This window comes from Nuphar pumila, chromosome 15, assembly GCF_984573655.1.
Source record: "Nuphar pumila chromosome 15, dmNupPumi1.hap1.1, whole genome shotgun sequence".
Lineage (NCBI taxonomy): Eukaryota > Viridiplantae > Streptophyta > Magnoliopsida > Nymphaeales > Nymphaeaceae > Nuphar > Nuphar pumila.
In genome coordinates, this window is record NC_143263.1 from 72,192,204 (window position 1) to 72,204,063 (window position 11,860).

Consider the following 11,860-nt stretch of genomic DNA (forward strand, 5'->3'; position numbering starts at 1 on the left):
GGTGAACTCATTTCCCGATCCATCCAGGGTACTTTTTTTTATCCTATCTCCAAGGTCCTGTGGAATAACATCAAAGAAACAAGTAAAACATATCTTTGCACTTTACTCAAATGGAACATTTCTAACAAGCTTAATTGAAACCATATCGGATGACACATCCGCAAAACAATGGTGCAAAAATATAACTTATGCATAGAAATTTGAAGCACATGATAGGATAATTATTTTAGCATGAAAAGTAAATTTAGAAAACCAAAGTTTCAAAATCATACATCATGTTAAAGAGTGAGCAGAAGCAAATTATGCGGAAATGAATTGCAAGAATGCATAATGCATTCATAAGGTCCAACATTGGACAAACATAACCCCATAATGGGGAATAACACAATGGTCCCCTAAGGGACACCACAGTAAGCCTACGAAGAGGCATAAGTTACATATGCTTTATTGAATGAGATCCTAAAAGGCCATAAAGAGCATATGCATATATTATCATGAAATGAATTAATACTTAAAGGAATCATTAATGAACATGCTTCAAACATGTAATGAAGTGTCAAACAAGAGAAACGAAGTCTCCAAGCATACTTTAGACAAAATAAACACAAGAGTTCACAAGGTTTTAAATCCATTTACGAGGCAAAACGAAGAGTGTTATTTGAGTAGAGAATCTTACCTATTTAGGAAAATCTCACTCAATTGACAAAAAACACATTTTGCATACAAAAGTGGCCAAAAAACCATAAACACTTAATATATAGATTAAATGCCAAAAAATCAACTTGATTTTAAAATATGCATATCAAAAATATGATTCACTTGAATATCTTAAAACACAAGTCATGAATGAAATTTTGCAAATTTCAACAATAGTTCATCCATTACAAACAACTACCTCATTAGTCCTCTAAAACCCATAAATCAAGTGTATAAGCTACTAGATCAAGAATATAAATATAATGCCATTAAAGGCCAAAGACACACACAAATGTGTGAAAAAAAACCTCTTGTCTACATATAATAATACTTGAAATGAGTGCATCTACGACAAGAACAAGAGAATACACGCCAACATAGACCAAAAGCATCTATTGTCTACGTAAAAATACACTTAAAACCAAGTATGTTCAGCTACTAGAACAAGAGTAACAAGTCAACCATGGACTAAAACACAATACATCTCTTGTCTACATAAGATGACACTTAGATAAGGGGCATAAAAGGAGAAGACTTTTGAGGCAATAAAACTTGTAATGACAAACATATAAATAAAACCTTGAAATAATATTCTTCAAAAAAAATACCCATAACAATATCATTTTGGAATAAATGTGTGAATATACACACACCAAGAACACTTGTGCACAAAAGCACAAAACATAAATGTGCAAATGCACTCATATGATTCATAAACAATAAAAGGTTGGGCAATAATCCCCAAAACCTTGATTTTAATATACCTTAAAACATTTAAGGTTTTAAACACCATATATCCATCACATTTACATATAAATGAGAGCATCCATTAGATCAATGGCCAAAAGAAAAAAAATGAGTGACACACTCATAATTAGAGATCATATAACAAATCATTTTAGAGTCCCAAGGTGCCCATAACTCACCTCAACAACCATCTATAATATGGCAAGTGGACAATCTAGAATGATATAACACGAGGTGCCCATAACTCACCTCAACAAACATCTCTAATAAAACAATAATAAGGCCAAACAAATGATGCATTAAATAACATGTGATGGACAAATATAAATGCCACAAAAAAAGGCAATAAACACTTTAGGAATCATTTTTCAAAGAAAAGAGAACCGATTAAAAATTGAATCAAAGGTCCAATATAATCAATCACAATAATATGCTTTATAACAACAATTTTGCATAAATCCGAATTATGCTTAATCTTCAAAAGAAGTCATTTATACAAAAAAGACTTATTATGCAACTAACACAATTTATGAAATATTAAGCAACATCATGCGTAAGAACCAATTTGGAATAATCAAAAAGTCAAAAACAAGCCTCAACTATGATAGATATAAAGTGCAATTAAATGCACACCAAATGATAATAGATACACTTTTATGCAATGCAAGATTTTTAAATGACAATAATCTTGAATGAGCAAATAACAAACTTAGGCCAATATAGGCATTCATAAAGATGGTGAAGTTTGAAAATCTTATGAAATCCACTATTGTAACTTAAAAAATGATGCTCACAACCAATCTTCTCACAACAACCATGAAATCTTCATAAAAGAGTATATACCCACAAGAAGATTATAAGGACCGAAAGGCTCCTTAAAGAGAGCTCAAAAAACACACAAAATTCTCAAAGAAGGGGGAAACCCCACTAAAGTGGGAGAAATCCCAACAAAGAAAAATAATAGATTTATTAAAAAACCTTATGATAAAGTAAGATTGTACTATGGCATAAATCTATAAAATTAAACATTTATCGAGGAAAAATTCAAAACTCTTAAGTTTTATCAAAAAACATGACTTAATAGATTATTACCAACTCCTAATGCAATAAGTACGCAACAAACATTAGTGAAGACCATAAATTTTATAATGAGACAAGCTCTTTAAATCAAATTGAAAAATCTTTTAAGAGTATAAAGATGCAAAGAAAATCACCATATTCCATAAGACCATTTTAAAACTTAATTCAACCGGAAAAAAACCTTCTTAATTAAATGTTGCTCATATAAAAAGGACACATTAGGAAAGTGAATCAAAACTTATTAAGGAATTTTTCATATATGTCAAGCATTTTTAAAAAAAACTACACCTCACAAACATTTTAATCTTAACATACCTTTCTTTAAAGACTTACCATTCATATAAAAGGTATTCTTATAAACAAAGTTAGGTTTAAAATATAAATTCAAAGCTCCAATGGTCATAAATTTTTCCCGACTCATTAAAGCAAATTTTGAGCAATCATATATCTAATTTTTCGCCAAACAAGTTATCATTTAAAATTTTTCAAAGAAAAACATACGAAAAAGTATGTATACGAAAAAGATTCAATAGAGTATCAAGTAACTCAAATTTTTATAAAAAAACATAATGACAAAGAGTACACATAAAAAAAGAACATATTAAATTCTTCATACAATACTTAAAGAAATAGAATGCATACCGAATAACTTTAAGAAAGAAAAGAGAGAGAAATGAATACTTCACCATTTTTCTTTAAAAATTTCTTGAATACCACGCTTCCCGATGCACCAAAGAGCAACTTGATCTCAACCGAGCTTTGATACCATGTTAGAAAGTGACTTTGAATACATTAGGTTCAAATAATGAACCCATACACATGCACACGAAGTGCGAATATACCCACTCAATGGAACAACACACGCACATCATGTGCTAATACATAAACCCATAAAAGGGGTAAATATGACTTAAAGTTATAAGTTGAATATTATTGAAGAAATAAGAAGAAGAGGGTAAAAACCCTATACAATAGAGCATAAGCTCCTCCAAGGAGTGAAGAATACAAAGGGGGCAAGCCCCTATTTATAAGCACAAAAGGGACCACCTTGGGGGCTCCCAAAGGAGACGTTGGAGAGCCCCAACGGTCACATTTGTGACCGTTGGGGGCTCCCAACGTCTCTATCGGGAGGCTCCCAATGTGGTACGAATACGAAAAATAAAAAATAAAAAACATAAATTTAAAGGGAAAATTACAATGCATATTCCAATTGGAATATGCGTAAAATGATAAATTACAAGAATACCCTTGAGGGTATTTTAGGAAGATAAAATATATATATATATTTATATATATAAATATATATATATATATATGTATAATTAAGGATTATATTTCAACAAATATGTGTAGGAGTACACATATTTTAACAGAGGGGGCTCAAACCCCCCCCCTCCCCAACCGTATCGGAGAGCAGGGAGGGGTGTCGTGCCCCTCCCCTGCTAAAAGGGGGCACAGGGAGGGGATTTGACCCCTCCCGTGGCCACAAAGAGAGGTGAGGGAGAGAGAGAAGAGATTGAGAGCGAAAAGAGGGGAAAAGAGGGGCGTACCTAGTGGTCGCCGGCGTTGGACGAAGGTCGCTGACGGCTGCCGTTGATGACTGCAGTAGCCGAGACAAGGGTGGTGGCCGGCGGTGAGTCGTCAGCGTCGGTGGCCACATGGGGAACGGAGACGGGAGAGGAGAGGGAGAGAGTCGGGAAGAGACGAGAGGGAGAGAGGGGGAAGGAGAGACCGAGAGACGAGAGGGGAAAGGAGGTTTCCAGAACCTCCCCCCCTTTGTCGCCGACCTACTTACCCGGGTCGGATCTGGGTCTGGATCCGGCCCAGATCCATTTTTTTGACTTTTATACATACAGCAAAATGCATACATGACCATAATCACACTCAAAGTGTTTGCATATGTGTTTTTTCTTAAGTATGCAAGCATAAATAGATTTTTATTTTTCACAAGCTTATATACATCCAACAACCTTTACATGGAATAAATCATGGAAATCAATTTACCATGGAACAAACATGAAATAAACAACTTTTAACATGATTAAAATTGCTGTTTTATCGTGTAAAATAAGCATATACAGAATTTTATTTGTGAAAAGATGAATAAAACCAAAACACATCCATGAAAATCGATATTCATCAAGAAGAAGCTCTAAACAAATACCTCTATCATAAGTAAAAAATCTGTTTTAGCAAAAAGATACCATGTAGAGAAATTTATTTCTTTGAAAGGATGAAAAGAATCTAAAATACATCCATGGAGGAAGATCCATGAATCATCCTCCATGTGGTTTTGAGAAAACATCCATATTTTCTCTTTTTCATGGATTTTCATCAAAATATTGCATGGAGATCCAATCTATAATCAAATTCCCACTTGATTCAAGAGAGAAAACCCATACCTTGAATAAAAAAGTGAAGAAAAATAGGGGTGAAGGTTGAAAAATGTGGGTGGAGGGCAGGTACAACTCTCCTCCTCTCCTTCCTCTCTTTTTCTCTCTTTTTTTTCTTTCCTTCTTTCTTCCTTTCTCTTTCTCTTTCCTTCCTTTTTTTTTAGGCTATTTATAGAGAAAAAGAGCCTTATCCCTCCAGCCCCTTCTAAATGGGCTGGAGAGATAGAGAGCTCTCCCTTTATGGGACTCTAACTTTCCTAAAATTTTAAAACTCTGAAGTTGACTTTTCAAAGTTTCTAATTATTTAAAAAGAATTTCTAAAACCTATTTTAGCCTTCTTAGGCAAGCACAAGGACTCTTTTAAGAAGCCCTAATCAATCCTAAAATTTTTTTGAATTAACTAAAATTAATTAATTATTTAGTATTAAATAATTAATAATTATTTAAAAGCTTTCAAAAATAGCCAAATTAGTTAGGGAGACTTTTTAACCTTAATTAACTCCAATTTAAATCTTTTTAATGAATTTAAAACTATAAAATAGTTGAGCATGGATTTGGATCTGGATCCAAATTCAAGATTCAAATCCATTTTCTAAAATCCAAATGAAATTTGGACTGAACCAAATCCAGATTAATATGGGTCTTGGATAGAGTCTAGATCTATATTAATTCAGATTAAAACTATTGGATCCAGTCCGATCCAAATCCGGATCCAAACCAACAAACTGCTCCTTTTTTTGAAAAATATGTTTTTCGGGCCAACCGAAACTCGAATCCGAAAAAGTAATATACTGTTGCACTCGGCATTTCGAGACATATCCAACGACATATTACACAAATATCGAAATTTGAATTTCGCTTGAAAATGACCTAAATTTTGCTCGAATTTAAAGGTCGAAAATAAAACTCTTTCTTACGCTTCGATTGGCTCGTCTCGACCTTTTCGATGAGACCTGGGCCAAGCTCAGACTCAAAAACATCAGTCTAATAACGAGGTCCAAATGATATTTCTTCTATACTTAGCCAATTTTTCGAAAAACTTGAAAATGACTAAGTATGAAAATACGTGATATTACACTCTATGTATGTTTTACATAAATTTCCTCAACAACAAACTAAAATACTAGTTTGTACAAAAAAGAAATAAAAGACTATTGTAACCCTAATGTGCACAACCTAAAACAAAACCGTGAAAGGACAAAAATACCTCTAACGGTTATTGACCTATTACAATGATAAAGTGTATATATATAATGTATATATACATTATATATATTATATCTTATATACATACATATATATGATATAACCATATATATATATAAATATATATACCTAGATACATATATGCATATCTTAACACAAACTTCATCAGGATCAATTGTATCGAGTCACTTTTATCCATTTCTGCTAATAATGTCAAGTTTGCTCAAAATATGCAATAACAACCATTTCAATCAGCTGCACACTAGACTCCCAGCTGCCTCCCCTATGTACAGTTGAAAAATCATCAATACTCGTAGATGAGGGGAATTATTACCCAAACAACATTTTTAGCATTCTTTGCTATTAAAAACAACACAAATTCAGGCTGAAATAACTCTGATTCAAGACCAAAATCTTAGAAAATCGACTTAGTCACCTGTTTAAGTTTAACAAATGGAAAATACTTAAAATTTCGAAAGTCATTACCAATTCAAATTGCCTAAAATTTGTCTATGAAATCAAGTTTTTGGAATTCTAGCTAATGCAAACAACTCAAACCTTAGCCAGCTTCAATACCCAGCCATCCCTAGGGTGAGGAAGCAGATCAGGTCATGCTGAACATGAGCGTTTTTGCTCATGCTGACATCGTGGCCATCCGATTTGCATTTTAAAAAGCTCAAAAGTCAAAAAAACCACGTGGCATTCATCCAAAATGCAAACAGATGGCCACGATGTCGGCATGAGCAAAAACGCTCATGTTCAGCATGACCTGATCTGCTTCCCTAGGGTGATGTCAAATTGTCAACAGCTCAAATGATGCCTGTATTGAAAATTTGTCTTCAATCAGCCTTCTGGCCTTTCAGATGAGTATTTCCGCCTTCTAGTGTCCAATCCTCCCTTTCTCTTACATCTCCTTGGCTTTGATATCATCTCAATGAAGCCATGAAAGAGGGGAACTATTGAACTTCACTGTTCATTACTAGTTCAATACATAAGAAAATTCATAATAAACCCTTTATTAGGGCTAAAATGTGGTGAATATGAAAAATGATGTCAATGCCCTCACTAGTGGTGTAAAGGTAACTACACTCATAACAAATTAAAAAAATGACCTCTATGTTCCTACTGCTCATTTTCACAATATGTATTATATTAGGCATTTTTCATGTTCCGATGTGTTTCTAGAGTAACTGAAAAATCAATGGCTCATGTTGCACCAAAATTTGATTTTAAAAAATTAAAGTTTTCTCACTAAATTGATTTGATCCAAAGCTTGACTTTTAGTAGATAACAAATCATAAACAAATCTAAAGGTTCAGACTAAGCCAAAACACTTGGAACTAAGTTTTCCACACGGGGTTAGAGCAGTTAGGACATAAAACTGATCAGGAGCTCTGCATAAGTGATTTTTCTTTTTAGCCTTGCTTTCTCATGATCTTGCTCAAATGGATGCTCCTGGATGCTGAGGTTTGACATTTATCAATTACATTCATGGATTCTTGATGCAAATTTATCTTTTGCAATGGCTTTTCATGTAATGTTTAGGTTCTTTTTTGGGATACTAAATCTATGCTTCTTGTATTTGTAGTCACCCTGCTAAGGTGGAAGACTGTCTTTGATGTTAACTGCTCTGTTGCTTCAGGAATCTGTGGATGATTTGGAAAATATATCTGGGAGTGACAAGAAGGGGTTGCTACTGGATATGGGCTTTCCGTTAGATGAAATTATCGTTGCAATTGATAGATTGGGTGCGTGTAAATTTGATATTTTTTGTCAGTTTTTTATTTGGTTGCAGTATGATCTCATAGTTGTTTGTGTCAGTGGCTGTCCTTTCCTCATCTGTTTTTAATTGTTTGACCAATTACATATTGTTTTCTTTTATCACATAAACATTGTTTAGTTGGAGAGGTATTTTCTTTCTGGCTGTAAGTTGACTTTTGCCTTATACAATGATGATTTTTACTACCATTATCATCAAGAAATAGTTTAAATATCCAATGTATCTATAGCTACATATATTTTATGAATGTTAATATGGTGAGATGCTCCATTAAATGTGCTTTTCAAAGATGTTGTTGGGCTGGGGTTGATGTATTTTTACTTAAGGCCATGTCTTTCATTTACCTTGTGATCTTATTTTATACAAATGCTTGATTCTGTTGAACTGAAAAGGCTTTTCTGGTTCCATGGATCGGAAAATCTTAGACTTTGGTCTGTAAAAGAAAAGGTTTCTGAATGTTTTAGTAGGAAGAGTGATCCAAATGTCTAATTTGATGCCAAGGACCGTCTTCCTGCGTATGCTCGGATCCTTTTCACAAAATCCAGGAATTTAGGACCTGAGCTCTGATTTGATATCCATTTTGCCATAAACCATTTTTATCTTCCTGGTGGAAAGAATGAGTTGTATCTTAGCTCCTGGAGTAGTTCTTTGGGAGGTAGTTTTCTGTTGGGTACATTGGCTATGCACCCATTTTTTTTTCTCATCAAAGGCATAAACAAATTGAACTGGAAACATTCTCAACTAGTCTGACTATCTTGTCTTATGTTATCGAAACATTCCTAGTGAGTAGTGACTTTTATTAGATTCCAAAGATTGAAGCATGATTATCCGAAGAAAAGAGTGGAGCACCAACAAAGTCACGCTTCTTTCAAAAGTGTTTTAACACAATTACTATGTTGATTAAAATGTTTTTTCGAAAAGGATTTTTTAAACAGTTTAAATGGCTGGGCTGATATGATAAAAATGTTGTGCGCTGTATTTTGTCATGAGAGATTTACTCTCTAACCATCCCTAGTTGTCATTTTCTGAATGTTCATCTTTCTTGTTCAGCCTTCATCCCTTCCATTTACTTTCTCATATGCCTTCATGTTTATATTGCATAAAATGGTTGTTGAATCTAATGCCCTGTTCAGGTGAAAATGCTTCAATTTTTGAACTGGCTGATTCGATCTATGCTTCACAAACAGACAAAGCAGAACATGATTCTCATCCTGAACATTCACCATATTCTAGCTCTAATTCTTCAGGAGAGGATGAGGTATTGCTATTAACTGTTGAACCATTTTACTGTTTAACTATTACTCATATGCCTTGTGAGAATTATCTTAGGTTGTGTTCCTATGTCAGAGTTTCCAGGAAAGCACAGACAATGATCTCTCAAGATATGGGAGAAAGATGAACTGGTATGGTGAATCCTCTTCTAGTGGCACAAGAAAGAGAAAGCATAGTACACTTGAAAGGAACACCACATATTTAAAGAAGCATAAAAGCTGTGACCTAGGGAAGAACTTTGATGGTGAAGCCGTAGCCTCAGTCTCTTGGGTGTCATCTAGTGCTATGGTTGGTTTTAGCCTTCCTAATGAGCCAGACAACAGAATACCCAGAAAGCTTCCTGATGCAGCCATAGGGCCTCCATACTTCTATTATGAAAATGTTGCATTAACACCTAAAGGAGTATGGGAGACAATATCTCGTTTTTTGTATGACATAGAGCCAGAATTTGTTGACTCCATACATTTCTCAGCGTGTGCTAGGAAGAGAGGGTACATTCATAACCTCCCGATAGATAACAGGACACAACTTCAGCCAGTTCCACCATTAACAATACAAGAGGCACTGCCTTATACCAAGAAGTGGTGGCCTTCGTGGGATCCAAGAAAAAAGCTGAACTGCATCAATACATGCTCTGCTAGTGCAAGGCTGACTGAGAGGCTACGGAAAATCATTGCAGACTCGAATGGGACTCCATCTTACTCTGACCAGCGTGAGGTACTTGAGCAATGCAGGAAATGGAACCTTGTGTGGGTTGGTATGCATAAGTTGGCACCTCTTGAACCTGATGAAATAGAGCCATTGTTGGGTTTCCCCAAGTATCACACTAGAGGTGGTGGTGTGAGTAGGACTGAAAGATTGAAAGCCCTCGGAAACTCATTTCAAGTGGATACAGTTGCTTACCATCTCTCTGTATTGAAGAGGATGTTTCCAAATGGACTCAATGTCCTCTCCCTCTTCTCAGGGATTGGAGGTGCTGAAGTTGCTTTGCATAGGCTTGGCATCACACTGAAAAATGTTGTGTCTATTGAGGTATCAGATATCAGTAGAAACATCTTAAAGAATTGGTGGAATGAGACTGGTCAGAAAGGAAAGCTGGTGCACATTGAAGATGTCCAGCAGCTAACAAATGACAAGCTGGAAAGCATGATCAGCACACTCGGGGGGTTTGATCTGATCATAGGAGGAAGTCCATGCAACAATCTGACAGGAAATAACAGGGTCAGCAGAGATGGACTTGAAGGAAAGCACTCTGCTCTCTTTTATGACTACTTCCGAATTCTGGACCTGGTGCGGTGCATTGTGTCCAAGAACAGATAACATGCTGGTACATGGTTCAATCAGACATATCTAGTCATTGTTAAAATTTCAGTTTGAATTAATATAAACTCATCTCCTTTACACATTTATCTGAAATCTGCTTAATGATTTCTAAGAATTTTTTGCTGCTGATTGCTAATGATATTACAACAGAAAAACAAACATTTGTCATGTTCTTCAAAGGTGGTTGATTTTGTTTTGCTTGAATTGATGATGATTGTATGACTCTGCACTGACTCTCTTTGGTTTTTATGGTTGGTGCGCAGGAGTTTCTGTCAATTGTAGGCTAAAGTATTGAATCTTCCAGCGACTCTTAATACTAACCCTGCAATTGAGGCTCACCTCCCTCGCTGCTTGTATCCCAGAAACTATAATTTTTCTAGCTCTGTGAAAATCCAGAGCTAAACTGTATAACCTTCACATTAATGATTTTGTCTCAATTACTTCTTTCCGTTTTATTAATTGCTATCAATTTCTCTTCCCTTTTCACTGCCATAAATGTAGGATTTCGTCTTCTGAGCTTGTTTCTCTGCTTCCGAACTAATATCATCTAACGTCATCTTGATCTAAAATCGAAGTTGCATGTGTATAGAGGTCAAGTGACATTTGAGGAACGAAGGGAAGAAGACAATGACATGCTGAGAAAAAAACTCACTATACATAATTTGTTTTCTTTTAATTTCTACAGTATATTCAACACATCTTCTTTCCTCTGGTTGAACATGGAAATGTAACACATGCCTTGATTTTAGATGCAGTTTATGGTACCATATTACCGGAAGCATGTCCAATGCTTTGTGGTTTTATGTGGAATGGGCCTCTTGAGGTCATTGCATTGATCTGGTAAGACACAAGCCCTCTTGCCAGTGGGTTATGCTTCGGCATTTTGTGAATTTCTGGATTTAGAGCTTGGGGTTTAATAAGTACATAATTGACAAATCACTGAGGTTGCAAGTATCTCAGTGGACAATGTCTCATGGCTTTAAGCAATTGGCTTGGTAATTTAGGGTTTGATGATGCATAAAAATTGCTATAGAGACCAGAAATTTTATGATATTGTATTTAAAAAAACAGTTTTTTTGTTTTGCAATTGATAAGAATGACAGGTAATGCGACCGCTTTGTTTGCATCATAGTTCAAGTAACACAAGATCTATTTGTCGCTCTTATCATGTTCAGATTTTTGAACTTGGTCCCTTAGATTGACATGCACTGTATTTATTAGGACTTTTGGGGTTCTAATTGTCCAAATCCATTACTATCTCCAGTGGGCTGAATGATCCAGTAGGATCACCTTTGATCCAGATTTGGAATTTTATTGCATTGATCTATGCACTAAAGCATATACAAAATTTACAAAGAGAGCT

The 11,860-nt window shown here is 34.9% G+C and overlaps 1 protein-coding gene across 1 annotated transcript in view; it reads left to right on the forward strand.

The window, feature by feature from the left end:
* The window catches only part of LOC149815571 (DNA (cytosine-5)-methyltransferase DRM2-like), a 63,496-nt gene extending 52,520 nt beyond the window's left edge, over positions 1 to 10,976 (forward strand). Inside the window, exons 6-9 of the mRNA XM_089988800.1 lie at positions 7,765 to 7,870; positions 9,036 to 9,160; positions 9,250 to 10,501; positions 10,761 to 10,976. Of these exons, the coding sequence (XP_089844926.1) occupies positions 7,765 to 7,870; positions 9,036 to 9,160; positions 9,250 to 10,494 (1,476 nt within the window). The 3' untranslated portion in view covers positions 10,495 to 10,501; positions 10,761 to 10,976. The remainder of the gene's footprint in view (positions 1 to 7,764; positions 7,871 to 9,035; positions 9,161 to 9,249; positions 10,502 to 10,760) is intronic.
* Positions 10,977 to 11,860: the final 884 nt, after the last annotated feature.